At 38.8% G+C, this 18,734-nt stretch overlaps 1 protein-coding gene across 1 annotated transcript in view; it reads left to right on the top strand.

Annotated features, from left to right (window-relative positions):
- Positions 1–2,188: 2,188 nt before the first annotated feature.
- sestd1 (SEC14 and spectrin domains 1) overlaps positions 2,189–18,734 on the top strand; it is a 44,798-nt gene continuing 28,252 nt past the window's right edge. Inside the window, exons 1-6 of the mRNA XM_027162607.2 lie at positions 2,189–2,339; positions 6,000–6,061; positions 6,985–7,070; positions 9,019–9,127; positions 11,535–11,625; positions 14,082–14,195. Of these exons, the coding sequence (XP_027018408.1) occupies positions 7,016–7,070; positions 9,019–9,127; positions 11,535–11,625; positions 14,082–14,195 (369 nt within the window). The 5' untranslated portion in view covers positions 2,189–2,339; positions 6,000–6,061; positions 6,985–7,015. The remainder of the gene's footprint in view (positions 2,340–5,999; positions 6,062–6,984; positions 7,071–9,018; positions 9,128–11,534; positions 11,626–14,081; positions 14,196–18,734) is intronic.

Raw genomic sequence — 18,734 nt, 5'->3', positions numbered from 1 at the left:
CGACTTCTATAAAGCACTGACACCGGAGACTCCTTTCATGAAACATAAACATCAACCACACAGGGATTTTTTTTTACCATATTAACAATTACACATAATTTGTTTAAGAAACAATCACTAAACAGGCCCCAAAGTATTTGACTGAACAACTCAAGTCAATGCTAGTAATGTTTCCCTTACCACTTTGGACATAGGCAGTACTGGGGCTTGAACCCCCAACCATTTTATTAGTAATCCTGAGGGTTATCTGTTGAGCCACCAAATTGTGAGTGTTAAATAATTCAATTGTTTATATTTTTATAGAATAATTGAATATGTGATATTAAAAACAAACCTTTGTGTGAATGCTAAAATGAGCAAATACACCACAAAACCATACAATTTATATTTATTTCTGCTAAACAAATCTGGGGCATAAATACATTCATTCATTCATTCATTCATTCATTTTCTGCCGCTTATCCGAACTACCTCGGGTCACGGGGAGCCTGTGCTCTCAGGCGTCATCGGGCATAAAGGTAGTGCCAACCCATCACAGGGCACACACACACACACACACACTCTCATTCACTCACACACTCACACACTACGGACAATTTTCCAGAGATGCCAATCAACCTGCCATGCATGTCTTTGGACCGGGGGAGGAAACCGGAGGAAACAGGATGTTCTCCATGTGCCCCGAGGCACAGGGAGAACATGCAAACTCCACACACACAAGGCGGAGGCGGGAATCGAACCCCCAACCCAGGAGGTGTGAGGCAAAAATGCTAACGACTAAGCCACCATGCCCCCTGGCATGAATACACTGGTTACTGATTACTATATTAAATGTTTGGAATGATGGAATTAAAGTCTTGGCCTTGAAATTACTTGATGGTCTCCATCAAGGGTTTTTTGGCTTAGCATATTTGCTAGCACCTCGAAGGATGGTGGTTTGATTTGTACCCTTTGATCTTTTCATGTTTTCCTTGTGTTTCTGCGGTTTTCTCCCTTAATCTAAAGAATTGGCCTCTTTTACTAAATTGTCTCTAGAGTGTATGTGTGATTGTGCCCTGTGATGGATTGGCACCTGTTCTAAGGTGTCCCCTGCCATGTACTCTGAGTCTTCTGGGATTGACTACAGGCTCTGTGACCCTGTGTTACTCATCAAACAGACACCTGGCCATCACACTCATATGTTCTCGTCGAACATCCCACTCATCAAAGAAGACTTTCCACTAGATATTGGATCGTTATTGTGGGGATTTGTGTTCTTTCAGCTATAAGAGCTTTAGTGAGATCAGACCTAATGTTGGGTGAAGAGTTCTGGGGTTTAGTCTGTGTTCCAGTTGAGGAGTTCAGTGGGGTTAAGTCAGAGTCAGGGCTCTGTGCAGAACATTCTAGCACTCCAACCTTTAACTTTCAAACCATGTCTTAATGGAGCTTGCTTTGAGCACAGGGGCATTGTCATGCTGGAACAGGTTTGTGTCGCTAGGTTTCTGTGAAAGTTCTCATATATTTACAGTACTTTTGGCCATATAGTGCAAAAGTGGTTGTGCCTCTTTCTATGACACTGAAAAATTTAAGGCTAAAAAAGTGAATATTTTAAGTAGATCACAGATCTAAATGACTATTTCTTGTTATAATGGTATTTTATAAATGTTTATTTTTGTTTTTATTACATTTACTTGTATACGCTTTTTACCTATAAAAATACTGTTCTGTTTAAAATATATTATATATAAACACAAGCTGATAATAATAATATATTATAAAATGATGATGATGATAATAATAATAATAATAATAGCAACATAGTGTCATAATTGTTAGATTAGATACTTTTATTTCCAAAGTTTAAAATATTATTAATAGAAATAATATTATTATTCTAATATATAATATATATATACATATATTTCTAATTTTTAATATTTAATATTTACATATATATTTCTAATATATAATAATATATAATATTATTATTCTTTTTCATCTGTATATTATACATCTGTATATATAGAAATAAAACCAACGTGTAATAAGTATGAACACTTTACATCAGTGATATATGGAGAAAAGAAACTTTATAAATTCTTGGATTATTTTTATTTTCTTTAAATGACGAACCATTCTGTAAATATGCCTTGGGTCGAACTAAAGCATAGCTCCGCCCATCACTTCTAATGGATCCTATTGGTCGGCGTGTTTGATAGGCGTGGGTTTGCGTGCTACGCCCCGCCCCTTTTCCACAAAACACAGTGGCTAAGGTTTTTAGCAGCTGTGTGGTCATTTTATAATAAACAGTTCTCTGGTCCTATCTGTGTACGACATCAGCGCCTGAGGCCAAGGAGAAGGTAATGTGTGAGTGAGAACACGGTGTAAAATGCGAATACATTGCGTTATAACAGGTAAGTGTTATAATGCGTCTTTAAAAAAAAAAAAAAAAAAAGCCGTTAGTGCTGGAGTCATTTAACGTTAACGGATGCTAAGCTAACGCAGCTAAGGGCTATTTCATTCAGCTTCTCACGGATGTTAAGGCTACATACAGAATGCTAACAAGCGCAGCCGTTTGTCTGCGTATATACTGTTGTACGCGACTGCGCAGGTTTTGTCCACACGCGCGCGCGCGCACACACATAAACATATATACCGTTAAAGATTTACGTTTTGACCGTTTTTTTTTTAATGTTCAAATCGAGTGCACGCGCCCCAAACACTTTTAACGGTTATTCCAGGCGGCGTTCCCAATCCGAACTGTGTATGGGAGAAAGTACCCGGATGTAGCCGTGGCGTACTTGTTAAAATGTGAGCGCATAGGAGTCGAGGTGTCGGTTTAAAACACCGCACACTAACGCACTAAACAGTATGTAAACATAGTGCGCATTTACTGCACTGTAGTGTTGTATAAAGGCCACGAAGGTGCATGGATTAAAATAAAATCAATCATACATAAAGTCTGTCAAACTAATATAAATATAAAAGGTAAAAATGGCACCACAAAAAACAACCACCTTATGATAAACTAATCTTAATATTATACTAATATAAGAATACTAATATATTACTAATAATAAACTAATATAAAAGGTTAAATGTCACCACAAAAAACAACAACTTTATAATAAACTAATATTAATATTATACTAATATAATACTAATATTACTAATAATAAAGTAATATTAATATAAAAGGTAAAAGTCACCACAAAAAACAACTTTATAAAAAACTAATATTAATATTATACTAATATTACTAATAATAAACTAATATTAATATTATACTAATAATATAAGAATACTAATATATTACTAATAATAAACTAATATAAATATAAAAGGTAAAATGTCACCACAAAAAAAACAACAGCTTTTTATTTTGAGTCCCTGACATAGTTGACTTACTAATGACAATAATTGTATATTTGTCTGTTTGTAATAGTATTTATTGCATGTTTTTATCAGTTGCATAGTCCAAATTGGAGATAAACACATTTCTCTATTCTGTTTACTTTGATTCGGTTGAACATTGTGCAAAATGAAAGGAAACATGTTCAATGTTGTTATTATACAATGTTGTTGAAGTACTAAGTGCACGTTTTGGTGGGTTTTATTACTTTTCTGCCATCTCAAGCCTTTCACTGAAGTCTGTGTCTAGTGTTGTTTTAGATTCTTCTCCTACGTAGTGGTCATGTTATAGTCCCAGGTCCATGGTTTGTGTGTGCAGAAACATTGTTGATGTTCACACACTCCTTCGCGTTTTATATACATTCGGAAGATTTCTAATCGACATCCAGTAGATGGTTACGTCCAAACCTAAACATTACCCTTCTCTGCTGTTGTTGTGATTGTCGTCATGGGCTGTGTCTTAAATAAGCAAACCCGAGGGGGGTTTCAAAATCAAGCACTATCTCTAACAGGAAAAGCTGGTTACTGTTGGTACCAAGTAGGTAATTTCAGACACAGCAGCAGTTATTATTTTTTTTGGACATGGAAAGATTCTTGCTGAACCGTGTTAATGCATCATGTCAGGGATGTAAAAATGACTCGAATAATGTGTATCATGTATCATGTAAATTTAAGAGTGGTTTGTCTGGATATTGACGTCCTGTAACGTTTCATAATTATGGCTCATAGACCGTGTTTGTGTTTTCAATAATTGAAGGAATTGAAGGAAAAAAAAACAAAACCCCAAAGACCCTTAGTTTTGACAATGCTGCTATCAAGTGTCATTCAGATAATGAGCACTTTTTTTTGTGCATGGAAAAAAATGCTCAGATGCCGATATGCGATTCAACATGATGTAAATCTGGCACACGTCATCATACTAATCAACAGGAAAAGACTACATAAACTTGATAGTTACAAATGTTACATGTAATACCTGTCCATTGTTCACTATAGGCCCTTCTAGCGATAGCTTATACCTGATAGTGTGAAGAAGGTTACAAACCAGGAGCTGTAGCATCTTCAGAGAACCTTTTAAACTCAGCATTGCAAGTTCATTCAGACAAAAAAAGACTATAGACGATAGTAGGTCAGTTGAAATGACTCAACTTACCCAACATGTTGTTCTTGACCATTAGCCAGCAGTCAGTGCCAGTGAGGCATTGTGACACAATGAAGAGTTACTAATGTAGTCAGCTAATGAAAACGAAATCTTAAATCAGCTCACTAATGCAATAAAGAATGACCCTGGTAGCAGTTATGTGCTGTTTATTGTCACCGTGGGAAGGTTTTCCTTTAATTGATTTATATTAATTAGGTTATAGTAAATATAGTAAGTGTGCTCTCACCACTGTTGTCAGGGAACCAACCCAATTCCTGAGGGGTTAAATCTCAGTGCCAGTCCCAAATAGATAAAATAGTAGTGTTGCATCAGGAAGGAAATCCTGTGTAAATGCTGTGCCTAATCAAATATGTTGATAATCTGATCTGCGGTGGCGACCCTGAACAGGGAACAGCCGAAGGACAACCACTCATTATAGTAAGTGTCAGTATGTTTACTGATATTGATGAGTGGGGGGAGGCGGTATCGGTATATTTTCCTTATTTCCTTAGCTCTGTGTTGTTCTATGTAGCATCATGGTCCTGGAGAAATGTGGTCTTATTTCACTGTGTACTGCAACAGCTATATATGGTTGAAAAAACAATAAAAGCTTCTTGACTTGACTGTGAGACATTTGTAATGTTTGTATGCTACATTCATGATATTGTTTTTGTTAGTACAGTTACAGCAGAGCTCAAATATATAGTGATTTTGTGTGTGTGTATGTGAGTGTGTGTGTGGGTGTGTGTGTTGGTGCCAGTACAGGTGGGTCATCAGTTAAGAGACTAGACATGAAATTGAAGATGTGCTTTTGGTCTTTATCATTATCATTTTCTGACCTCAGAAGATTTATTATTTTTTGTCAACACCGCAGTGACACTGAAGCATTTAAAATCTCAGTAACGCTGCTGAACCCGATCGCTCATACCTCATTCATGAGAAGAATAATGCTTTCTGCTGGGCGGTTTGCCTATGGAGTCCCCTTTCCAGTGATTCTGTCTCATAAGCGCTGGTTAATGAGCTGTTTGAGACTTCCATCATTAACCAACAGAGTGCATGGAGATGCAAAACCTTTGATCGTTTTCTGTATCCTTACTCTGTTTTCTAAATTAATTATTTACCCCTCTTCAAAGACCTGGCACTTTGCCTTGCATCCATTTGTTCTGTGCTACATTCATTTTTACCAAAGCCATGTATCACTCCAGTTCAGCTGAATCTCTCGACTCTCTCATTACTAATGAAAATGCACTTCTGGCACCTGATCGGATGTTTATTAGGATTTCACTCTCAGCAGTTCATCAAACAGTTAGCCAGCGATTACAGTGCACACCAATGGCAAGAGCACCAAGCTCAGGCGCACAGGAAAGATTGTTTCTCTCTGCCATCTCTCATCCTTATAAAAACGTGATCAGAGATGGCTCAAGTTTGTTATTCTCAACCGTGGCTTGTTTTTCTCTTCTTCCTACAGGACATGAGCCATGAAGGAAACCTGTGAGAGAATGATCTGAACTGTTCCAGGCCATTTTTGAGGTGAGACGTGGCACGTGCAAGCATCGAGAAGAGTCATGTGTTATTAAACAGATTTAAAAAAAAAAACAAAAAACATGGAGGCAGTTTGGTACATAACATCTTTTCAGCTGTGTAAGCAAAGCACCTCATTCCATGACTCTACAGATTTAAAAGCACGTTACTTGCACAGCCGATGAAGGATTTTTAGCTGGGAGGGCAAAATGCTTAAGATGCATGTCATAACGATGACTGTTCACTTCAAATGTGTTCGTTCCTGTATAATAGTGCCATCCTTTGAAGGTGAGTGAGACCTTAAATTCAAGATCACCTTGATCTCTGTGTCTCAGTGTTTTACACTATTATTAGTGCCTCATATCATTGTTCCTAGTTTCTGTGCACAACGGCATCTTCTCGAGCATTTATGAAAGAACCCCATCCAATTTTCCAACCATAAATGATATTTTGTTGAATTTCTGTGTGCCAATAACACATTTAGACACATTTCCACTGCAAAGTGTATCAGATACTTTGACACCAGGAAACACAAAGACCGCTGTTTCCATTGGTTTTCAGTTCAGCCCCTAATGTTCCTGCTGTTATTTTATTTGGGTACTTGATCATGAGCGTCAACATGACCAAGTGGTACGTGAGAATGTGGTCCGAGTGCAGATCGGAACAACTTGCAACACGCCGATTACAAAGATGCCATTTTTTAAATATGTGGTGAAACATCATAAAATGACATGAAATGAGAAGCGGTGAGATCGCTGATACCGACACGATGATGCGGATTTGTTTACTCTTTTAGCTCGCCACCATTTTCACTTGGCTCTCACTGCGGTCAGATATGAAGTATAACTTTAGAAAGAAAAAAATCTATTTAGTTAAGTTGCACTGACGCTTCTGGACATTAATGTGATGACTTTAAATTCTGTCTCCTGCAGCTGTTTGATTTGAGGAGCGAGTCGTTCCAGCATGGAGGCCTCCACCATTTTGACCGTGCTGAAGAAGAAACTGGCGTTTTTGTCAGGTAACTCATGAAGACCGTTCTATCTAATGCATGTATTAATGTGCTTCTTGTAACACGTTATTGTTTCTATAGTAACAACATTCACACAGACCTGACAACGTTAACACCACATAATCTCAGACTAATTTAAATGTTGATATGAGGAGATGTTTGTTCATCATTTATACAAGGAGACTCCAGTGTCAGCGCTTTTGGAACAGAACGAGATAAAGCTTTAGGTTTTCTGAAGCACGAAAGTCTTCAGGACTGAGGAGGTTACGTAGTAATGTTACAAGCTGGACTTTTGTATTGATTTATTATCTTAGATGCTATAACATAAGTGTTAACAGGAACTTGTGTCGTAGATGTTAAATGTAGCTGTAAATGGGTTTGAAAAAGTATGCAGTGGTTTTAAAATAAAAAAAAAAAGTGTTTATGATTTGCTGGGTGGTCAGGAGCGAAAGCTTGACTTTATCAGAGCAAATTTTTCACACCGTGCTGTTGTTTGCTCGTTGTTGTTTACACATGGGCATGATGCTCAGGGGTCTGCACACTTTGGGCTGTATAATAAATAGCTTAGCGGTGTTGGCTGCGGTATTTCAGACAGCCGCTATGATTTACTGTAATTTTTTAGTTCTAATGAGCTTCAGTTTAACCCACTTCCTCTTCATTAACACTTTATTCGGGTCTTTTGTCCTTTGGTACAAGTGTATCTGAGTCAACGCCAAGCTTCTAAAATGTGAACTGCATCCCGTTATCATCTCGCAGGCCACCTGAGTGCAAAGGAAGGGGATAATTGTGTGAATATGATATGGATAAAGTACTTTGTTTAAACTACAGTTACACTACTGGAATCTTTTAACAAAGGAGTGCTAAGTGTGTTCTCTTGTTGGTGATTAACAATCATTAAGTTTCATGTTAGTAGAATAGCTGAGCTGCATCTTTTCAGCACTGCATTTACAATGATCATAGTCTCTACAAATGTTTTTTTGAACTGTGCGTTTTGGTTCGTGCTGTTTTGCAACTCTGGGCATTTCGAACTATCTTTTCTCTTCCACAGTGACATCTGGAAACAACTTTTGTCTTGCTTAGGAATCTATTGGAGTATAAGCTGATTGAATATGTGGAGCTAAGAAGTGAATGACAGTTTAAACCTCTAATGTGATGTGATTGTCAGGTTTACAGTCAAGCCTGTGTGCGTCTGTGATGTCTTAGGATACAGTGATGTTGAAAGACTGGAGATTTCCCTTATATTTATGTATTTTATGTAGCGGTCTTGGTGTTTTTTTCCAGTGAAGCTCTGAGTACAGAGGGGAAAATGAATTCACTGTTTAAGCACTTAGAGTTCGTGAGTGCTTTATTTAATCTAACACCAGATATTGAATCAATTACAGCACTCTTGCTTCTGCCCGCGTGCCTTGCGTCCGCGCGCAGTTTACCAACAAGAATGCATGTTATACTTTTAATCTGTTTAAAGTTACTGTTAATATTGCAGTATGTCAATGAGACCTGTTAGCTCTCACTTTTGATACTCGTTAACAGTCAAACTTTCCTCTCAAATTTTCTCTTTTTTTGAAGCTAATTACACAGAAATGTCCTGTTAATATCCAGTTGTGAGAAGCATAAAGAAGCAGCTTTACCTCTGCCTATTATACAGCTTTGACACTGAAGTCTCTGTGCAGAAATAATAAACACATGAGTTTCATTATACCAATAATTAGGCTTTTTCCTTTGTTAAGTGAAACATTGGATTTGAATGAGTGCATTAATATAAACTTGGTGCCTGTAGTCCAGCCAAGAATCCCTAATTCTTATAGGATTATGCTAAATTCATTATTTTAGGTTTAGAGAAATTGTGATGTCTTGCACATCTGCTTTATGGATCCGATTTGTAAAATGTTTGTATTGAACAACATCCTGGTCCTGATTTGGTTATTGAGCGCTCTTGATTTTTTTCCGTTCTCTTCAGGAGGTAAAGACAGACGTAGCGGCCTAATCCTGACCATCCCGCTGTGCACGGAGCAGACGAGCATGGAGGAGCTCAGCTCCACACTGGACTACCTGCTCAGCATCCCCAGGTCAGCACACGCCAACCTTATATCTACAGCATGCTGGGTTTTATGCTGATGCTGTGTGCTATAAGACAGAGGGTGCATCTCAATCAGCACTCTAGCTTCCTTGGTCATGAATCAGTATATTGTCTACAAGAGTTAGGGCACTGGTAAGGACTCTGGCTCACTGCACGTTGGAACACTGATGACTCAATTTCCAGAGACATGACTACCTACTTGTGTTGTAAACACTGCCCCTGGCATTCATCTTCAGCAGGCTGGGCCAATATCTTTCAGAGTTTTTTTTTTTGTGTGTCTCACATTATGAAATAGTCATAAATACTCTTATATATCCTTACATCATTTATACCTACTGGATTTTTTAACACCATTAAAACTTAGACGTGAACATCAAAATTGGTTAAAATTCTTAACCTAAGTGACCATTTGAGAACTACAACAACGATAACAAACTGTTTACATTTGTAGATGAAGTTGGCTGAGAGTTTTGTAGGGCGTGAACTCACTGGTGTGATGAAGAAAATGGTTAAATGTTCAACTCACTTATCCGTGCACTGGCTGCTGAAGAGAGCGATGTCTGGCAAATTGAACTCTTTCAAATGCTATAACTTTAGAAAAGCCTTTACAGCTTAGTGTCTTGTCCTCGGTTACATGACGGTGGTGGCCTCGCCTGCAAAGACCGAACATGCAGAATCTTATAGAACTTGGGTGTTTAGGATGGACTGAGATTAAAAGCACAGGAGAGGATTATGCTGTAATGCTTTAAACATTTGTTATTTATTATTCTTGGATTATGTTGAACGTCTGCTGTATCAGTCCCTGTGAAATGAGCTGTTACTATAGAAACTGATACCTATGTGATGTGCACACTGCCGGTGTGAACACAAGGTTATTTCCCAGCAAACCTATACGAGAAAACGGGAAAGATTTGAAGCCTAAGCCGCTTAAACATTCTACAATTCATGTAAATGCTTTGCTCTTGGCTTTGTGGAAGTCAAATTTCAATCCTTAATTTGACCCTCTTGAGCTTACTGTTAATTATTAAACGTGTCACATGTAGGGTTCCCACACCCGGCCCTCTCAGATTGCTCTCTGCTGATATTCTATAAGTGATTTAATGAGTCTGGCGCCTGAACACAGCCCTCCAGACTGATCCAGAGTGCCATTTAAATGCCAGCTGAGCCGTGCTGCAGTCTGACGAGCGTCGCCGTTTCAGATTTGGCGTGTATTTTTGGGATATTTGAGTCACTCTGAGGGCACTGTGTGCAGAATATCACCTTCCTGCCAAACAAATGAGTGTCTTTTTAGTGTGTGTAGGACTGAGACATGATGTGGAAGGTTATAGCTGATTCCCACTCTCTCTTAATTGTACATCATTGTGTGGAGCTTTTGAGAGTCGCTTACCTTTCGGTTCATTCATTCGTTTCTTAATTCTTCTGTAATCCTCTATATGTCTGTTTGTGTCTCTGTTCTGTCATTTTGCTTCATATTTCCTATTTCTGTCCGTCTTCTGTTATGGCAGTGAGACACTTCTAGTGACTTCTATTTTATATAAAGTTAAAGAAAAAAAATGAGGCTAAAAAATAAACAACTCATTTCTTTGCTCTTTTTGTTGATGATAAATACCATAATTTTAATGCTCAAGTCTGCACCCAGATTTTTTTGGGGGTGGCACTTATAATCAATTATAAATCTTTATCAGGTTGAAGTATTCCTTTTGATTTGATTTGCACAATTCCAAACTCGATTCTTTAGGTTCTTGACTGTAAAATGGCAAGCTCTAGATTCAGTTTGCTGTTTTTCAGATTATTTTCCTGTGGCACTGACACTCCAAATTCAAAGACACTTTTTAGATGCACTGCATGTCACCTTGTAGGAATGCTTGCATCTCGGAAGCCTTTTAGACCATCACAAGACCTTTTGTCTTTTCCTCACACCTCGAACCATTTCAGAAGTAAAATTACAGAGCACAAGTCCTCCATCAGTCTAGAACTATAATCACTGTTTTTCCAGAATCACAAAAGCAGGAACATAAAGCAGTAACGTAATTAAATCCAACCTATTCCTCGTCTGCAGACTCGAGCACTGTTAGCTTCCACACCTGATGTAGATCGTGCTGTGGTTTGGTCACCAAGAGCCCCAGAGAGCTGTTCTCAAGAGGGCTAGGGATCAGATTTCAGGATCACAACCGGGCTGGAAAATAGCATTCACACTTCTACAGCTCAGCGCTCACATGGCGCAAGCTTTATTTTTAAAGCTGAGGTTACAGTTTGTTGCTTTCCTTTACATCTTTGTACATACTCATGTGCCATAGATGTGTGTTCTATCTGTCTCATCTCTTTATTGTATATCACCCTATATCACTGCGTCCATGTATTGCTCTCAGTCTCTGTCGTGCTGTGCGTGTTTGCAGTGATAAGTGTAAAGCACGCGGTTTCACCGTCATCGTGGACGGCCGGAGGTCTCAGTGGAACGTGGTGAAGACGGTGGTTCTGATGCTGCAGGTAAGAAGAGATGAGCATGTTCACACTTACACACACTGTACAGCTTATACACAGCGACACACTTGTACACTATAGTCACTATATCAGAGGAAGCCTGTTTCCAACGTTATCAGCTAATAGTTTTTGGCAGGAAGTAGCCGATTGTGTTGTAGACCGAATTGTTTCCCGCCTACGTGTGCTAAGATTTCCTTTACTTTTGTCTGCTATATAATCAGCCCTCAATGATGAAAAGGTTTTAATCTGTTACTTGTGTAGAGCCAGATGATGTCTTCCTCTTACACTTGTATTCAATATATAACCGTTAATATAACCATTATCACATTAGCTTTGAAATGGTTCACAGATTATTTGTAACATGAACCACACTTTGGTGTGTGTGTGTGTGTGTGTGTGTGTGTGTGTGAGTGAGACCAACAAGTGTAGAGAAGTATTTTAATAAAACCCCGTGTGATCTGACCTACTTCAGTCAGCCTGTTGGCTCATGCATGTGCCTCTTCTTTAGGAGAATATATTTTCAGAATCTTCCTTGCTGATCCTCTCTGAGAATGTAAAACCCATTTACACCTTTTGGTACCATTCTGTGTGTTGGGGGCCTCTGTCAGGATCTGGAGTGATCCTGATAACAGCTTAATGCTCTCCTGTATCGTATATGAAGAAATCTCCCACTTGAAATGCAAACTGATCTACTTCGTGTGAGAAGTGATGCGTTTTCTGATGCGATCACATACACTTATGTATACAACTATATTTGAGTCAGTGGTAATAAATACATCCCGGTGTCTGAGCCGAATCACTGGAAGATTTGCATGCTTAAGGCTGATTTATACACTGGTCATCTTTCATGTTGCTTGTGTACGTTCTCAGAAATTAGGGTGACTTCATGTGGTTCAGGGTCACTGTATATAGTGTAGAAAGTATAGCACCATGTGTCACTTGTTGAAAACTGTTATGCATCACAGCACATACTTGTATATTGTGTAATATTGTTCCTATTATATTTAGTGTTTGAATAAAAAAAAAAAACTTACTGGAAGGTCTGTTTCGATTACTAGTCTTTTAAATTTTTAGATTTTTAAAATGTCTATTGAGGGTTTTTGTTTAGAGATGCAACTGGAACGCAGGCTGTGCCCCAATTGTGCAAATCTTTTGTTTACTGATGAGTACTTGCTAGTGGCATCGTGTGCTGTCTTCCTTTCTCCTCTTTTTCTTCATTTAAACAGTCAGCCACCATCCACTTAAGACTCCATTGAACATTTTAAATCTGCTTAAAACAAAATAGAATTATAAACCGAACGGGGTCGGAGTGTGATCTGACCGAGAAGCATTCTTGGATAGAAGGAAGCATTAAGCCTTTCCCACAGAGACATATCTGCTCTTCTCCTGCTTTGTGTTGCACTAGGCTGATCTCCTAGCCCTTGACCTGGATTTCTCAGAGACGCTTGAGTATATTCAGCTTGGCAGATCTCTCCCATATTTCCACAGTCAGCACTGAATAATGGTGTCAAAGCATCTTTCTGCCCAAAATTGGCCTTCTCCTTGTGCCTGAGGGGATCTGGCTGAAAACAGACTTCTCCACGTCTGCTTCTCATTTGGTGACACAGTTCGCTTCATGAGGGGAAAGAAAAAAGATCACTTTCATGTAAAAAAAAAAAGAAAGCAAGAAACGACGAACTTTCAGAAATTGACAAATTGACCGGCACAGTTTGAAGCTCTATTAAGCTCAGTCACTCATGAAGGTATGATTGATGAGCTGACGTGCCAGGACGAGTGGAGATCACAGACGTGCCAAAATCTATGCTTTACTCAAAGACTTTACACTCTTTCATCCCAACCTGAAAATCAGCTGTCAAACCAAACGGCGCAAATTTTGTCCTGGAGGAATTCTGCTTGACTGAAGATGCGTGGAACACGAAAGACACGTTCTCTGTCATACAACAGCTTCAAATCAAGGGTTGAACACTAATTAGCGCTTCATCAAAGTCGCCAGCCACTTCTTTTCAAACCAATGTTTTTCACTTTGTTTTCTTTCTGTAAGCGGTAAAGCCCGGACACTTTTGTTTCATTGTGCTCCCAAGTCTCCATAATTAAATAAACAAGCAAACAAATGACTAAATAAATAAATACTGTTTTCATGTACTGATACTTCTTTCAGTCAGCTCACTGCAGTATAGTCAGCATTAACTTTCCTGTGTGCTGTTAAAAAGCAGGTTATAATGCAGCTTCACGTCACTCTACATCCTGTTATGAACCAAATTCCTACATTTATCGCTGAATGAGTTTGGAGCTCATCGTAGAGGTGTTCATGTGCTTATCAGTGTAATAGCTTTAATTAGAAATTTAACGGCTGTTAATCTGTAAGGATTACTGTAAGGGTGTTTGTTTTTTTTTTTTTTAAACTAAATCTGTGTGTGTGTGTGTGTGTGTGTGTGTGTGTGTGTGTGTGTGTGTGTGTGTAGAATGTGATCCCAGCTGAAGTGTCCTTGGTGTGTGTAGTGAAGCCAGATGAATTCTGGGATAAGAAGGTCACCCATTTCTGCTTTTGGAAGGAGAAGGACAGACTTGGCTTTGAGGTGAGTATTGCACTCCTCTCTCTCTCTCTCACTCCCTCTTTCCCTCCCACTCTTTCTCCCTGTGTTTATCGTTCCTCCTTACTCGGTGCTATTGTAGGAAAGGCTTGTCCTCATGGCATAGGATTTTTGTCTTTCATCTAACCTCATCTGTCAAGTCAGTTATCATGTTATCATTCTTTGGCTTTCATCACAAATGACCCAGCAAATGACTAATTTTCACCCACAAACCATTGCGTAATTTGATGTCGGATGTTTCATGATACATGTTGTACAAATGATCGAGGGTTTGATTTTACTTTCACATTTTTATTTAATATTACATTAATGCTTGAACGGTGTAGGTGTCGGAAGACATGCTTTTTTACTTTAAACAGATTGTGAGCTCGAGATCCTTCTTCTTCACTATGCACATAAAAGGATATCAGTTTTTTTCTGAAACCAATTCCACGCTTCAGATTCAGATTTTCAGAAGTCATGTCTGTGTCAGCAAGAGGACAACTTGTTCATGAAGCGCAAGTCTCCTGAGTGCAGCTGATCAGGTTCATCTCTCAAAACAAGCAATATATTTAGTTTATTTATTTATTTATTGTTTAGTTTAGGATCTGCTCTCGGTGAGTTTTTTTTTCCCCACTACGGCACTGAATGTGCTTGTATAAAATCAGATAGTGTTGCAGGTACAGTCAGATGCACCCTGGGGCTTCCTGCTTTTATAACGAGGTCATTTCCTCCTCTGACTTACTGTAAAAAAAAAAACCTAATGAAAAGGGCTGAGACATAATTATTCCCCATTGCTGTTCACAAACAACTCGTGTAATTGCACCCAGTCTAACGGCTGCCTTGAAAAGTTTTCTTTACACTGTTGTGTGTGTGCGTGTGTGTGGCCTGAGACAGACTCGATCACTCCGCTTTCACTCATTAAGAGATATGATTGTGGTCAACACACAGGTTGTGTGGTTTTGTTTTGCAGGATGTTATTTACCTCTCATTAGTTAATTTCCACTCAAATGACCATCTCTTTCATGAATAACTTTAGATTCAGCAACATTGTCCACTTTAAGTTGAATAACTTTGTTTGCAAGCAGTGATTAGGTGGGAATAAAAGTTTTAGGGTTCAGTCACAGACCTTAAAATATGTAGCTATAAATACGTTAGTTGGCTGAAATCTATAGAGGCTTATTTACGGTCATCTTCAATAACGATGTCAGTAAACAACGTGATATTAACTCTGTCTGTAGTGTAAGCTTTGTTTTGAAACTACAGCATACTGTGTAGTAAGAACTCCTTCAATAAAACATTCGTGACAAACGTGCGTTTGTAATTAGCGATGCACTAAAATGGAGGCAGGGGAGAACGATGAAAAACAACCTTTTTTTGACTTTCAGGCAAATGCGAGGATAAAAGTCTTTAATGATGTGTCAGCTCAAACACTTTTCAAACTAATACGACGGTAATGAAAATGTTTCCTTAAAATTCCTCGTGTTTCTCTTTCCCTGCCTTTTTACCCGTCAGCTCAGTTTTCTCCTAATGAAAGCACTGACTTCATTACGAATTATTCTTTTCCCTCCAATATCCTAGAGTAGACGCCAACATCTACAGAATATTATGTGAATATAGATTTCATATAAAGAGAATTGCACAGATAGAAGAAGCTGTGACAGATCAGACTCCACCTCCTGGGATTTTGTTGTTCAATCCTGTTCAGTAGTGCTGGGTGGTTCTTAAAAAATATACTGTCTCTTTTTTTTTTTCAGAATTTTTGATCTCTTTTTCTTCATCATACATCTTTTATAATTTTTAATGCATTCACTGAAGCGAAGTGTCTTCCAGCTTAAAGACTCTTACGCTACCTGGCTATAATCTTTATACCTTTATTAGCTACTTATGCCATTTTTTGTTTTAAAATAAATTTTGTAGTGAATGTAATTCAAAACAGTTCATTGCCCAGTACTATTGCTCAGGTAGGAGGAGCTGGGTCAAGTCAGACTCCGCCCCCTAGACTTTTGGCTCTATTGCAAGGAATTTTAATTTCATACTTTCTTTGCCCTGATCACAAGTTTGGATTAACTTGTGAGTCACACTGAACGGAACTTTAGTATTGACGATGGGAAAAGTTATCATTACACATGTGGCCGTAGGTGATTTTAAAAAGGAAAGTCTCGTTCTAATCTCAGTTTTGGGGAATTAGAAAAGCCTTTTCTCTGATTAAGGTATCAGACCCGTGCTAATGCCTGCAGCAGTCTAGGAGTCTCTGTGCGTAGTGAGTTTCTGTACTTTTTCTACACTAATAAAATGGACTGAGTGTGGATATGTTCATGATGTTAGAACAGAGAACAATTCCAACACATGTACAGTGTATTGGATTCATCAGTGCTGACACAGAGGAAGCACACACGTGTGTAAACGTGACGTTCAGCTACATGGTAGAACGGGGGATGAGCTCCCTGTCAGCCATGCACACGTCCTTTTTGTCGGCTCTGCTTACGCATAAACAAATAATGTCAGTGTTCTTGCAGGAGAGTCATATATGATAACGTGTGTGTGTGTGTGTGTGTGTGTGTGTGTGTGTGTGTGTGTGTGTGTGTGTGTGTGTGTGTGGCGATTTAATTTGAGCTACACCTGTTTCAGGATATAATATGGGCCAGCGCTCCCCTCTGGGCTTTTTTCCTCCCTACCGCCCATTCTGCTGAAGCAGATGGTGCCGTCTGGCTTAGAATGGAGCTCGCAATACTGATTGCAGTCCGCGAGGTGACCTGAAAGGGGTTAGTTGAGGGAACACTTAGCACCATACCCCTGAGTAACATACACGCTGACTAAAGAGGTTTAACACAGCTGATGACAGACAGACAGCACAAGGACCTTCTTGTATTCAACAATCCCCTAAAAAGCTGACAAATCCTCATTTGCCATCAGTGTGGAAGCATATGGAAAATGAGTCTCTCTCTGTCACTCGGGCCCCAGAAGGCCAGTTATTTTAGCTTTGCACATTTTTTCGTTCTAATTGTATGTTCTTTTCTCCCCCACCAGTTTAGGAAATAGCCCAGTGACTTCCACAACAGCTGGCTCGTACTCTGTGCTGTGCTGAGGCCGGCCTGGTAGTTTTATAGCAGGAGGTGAAGTGCTTTAAGTAGCTTATTTTGCTGCCAAAAGTTAAGAGCCTGTGATTTTCTTAGCTTTCAGGCAGATTAACTTTGCTCACGTGTAAATATAGATATTTGAGTTTTTTCTTGCTGTGAGAAAGAATCTCTTAGAATCTCTTAAGAAATAAGATTTATTCTTTAAGTACGCACATGTACATACATCATCCTGCACCATAGCCAAATGCTGGAGGGGAGTGGGGGGTTAATACTACCCTGTTATGTCATGTTTGACTCCCAGATCTATCTAGAATATAGAGCCAAAAGTATGTGGACGTCTGTCCATCACACGTTCTTCCTGACTGTTGCCAAGAACGTGGTTATATAGAATGTGTCTGCTGTAGCATTACAAGCTTTTCTTTACTGGAACAAAGAGACTGCTGAAATCTTTGGGATGAACTGGAACACCAACTCAAAGACAGACTTATGTCAACAGCTACATTTATTAGCGCCGCATCACATACCAATGGGTTTATGTTTCCGCTTAACGGTGCTTTACAGAGAATTCACACACAGCAACAACTCCAAACCTGATGTCGCTGACCGCTCCAAAGGAGATGGGAATTGAACTCCCTGTGTACTGCTTAGATGCCAAACTTAACTTAGCTTGCCAAGTTTTTTTTTTTTTTTTTTGGTATATTGAAAGGCCAGGACTCCTTTTTTTAAAAAACAGTGATTACTAGCATATGTGCAGTGAAAGCTTAATTGGTAGAGGATTCAAGAAATATATCTTATGGTTAAATTGTCAAGGTCGTTTCAAACCTTGGCTGAAAACGAAATGTCACAATTCAGCAATAACTTGATTTAATGAGATTTTTGCAGTGGACCAGGGAAGAATTTGTTTGCATTTAGTTTCTCCCTCTCACTCTCATTTTCCTCTGGAGCCAAACCATCTACAGGCAGAACAAATTTTCCAGTAGAGCAAAATTACTGCCTTTTCAGTCAGTGGATAGTTAGCTGCTGGGCTGCTAAAATAAAACGCATTAGAGCTTTCAGTTGCACTAGTTAATGGGATTATGGTTCGTTTTCCTCTGCTGGGTTTTAATAAAAGTGCATGATTTGGCAGATCACTTTAATAAATAGTGCTAATTAATCTCGAAAGACATGCAGCTTCACAGAGGTAATTTGACTAAAAGGGCATCGTGTCTTCCAGAAATGCTGAATCAATTATGTAAATTAGGATCGATAAACTTCTATGAAAATCGATAAAGCCCGTTTTTTTTTCAGTGTATGTCAAATGTACGCGACTTGTGCATGGACAAATGACTCCCATTGGAAGCTTGCTCTGAGTCTTGGCTCCTGAGCTATGTTCACGGTCAGTGTATTTGTTGGTATTAACAGGGAAAGTAAAATGAATTGGAGAAGTAGGACATCACAAGAAAATTTTATTAATTTAGTTACTTAT

Source organism: Tachysurus fulvidraco, chromosome 6, assembly GCF_022655615.1.
Source record: "Tachysurus fulvidraco isolate hzauxx_2018 chromosome 6, HZAU_PFXX_2.0, whole genome shotgun sequence".
NCBI lineage: Eukaryota > Metazoa > Chordata > Actinopteri > Siluriformes > Bagridae > Tachysurus > Tachysurus fulvidraco.
Note: the sequence above shows the minus strand (reverse complement) of the source record. Positions and strands in the feature narration are given on the sequence as shown.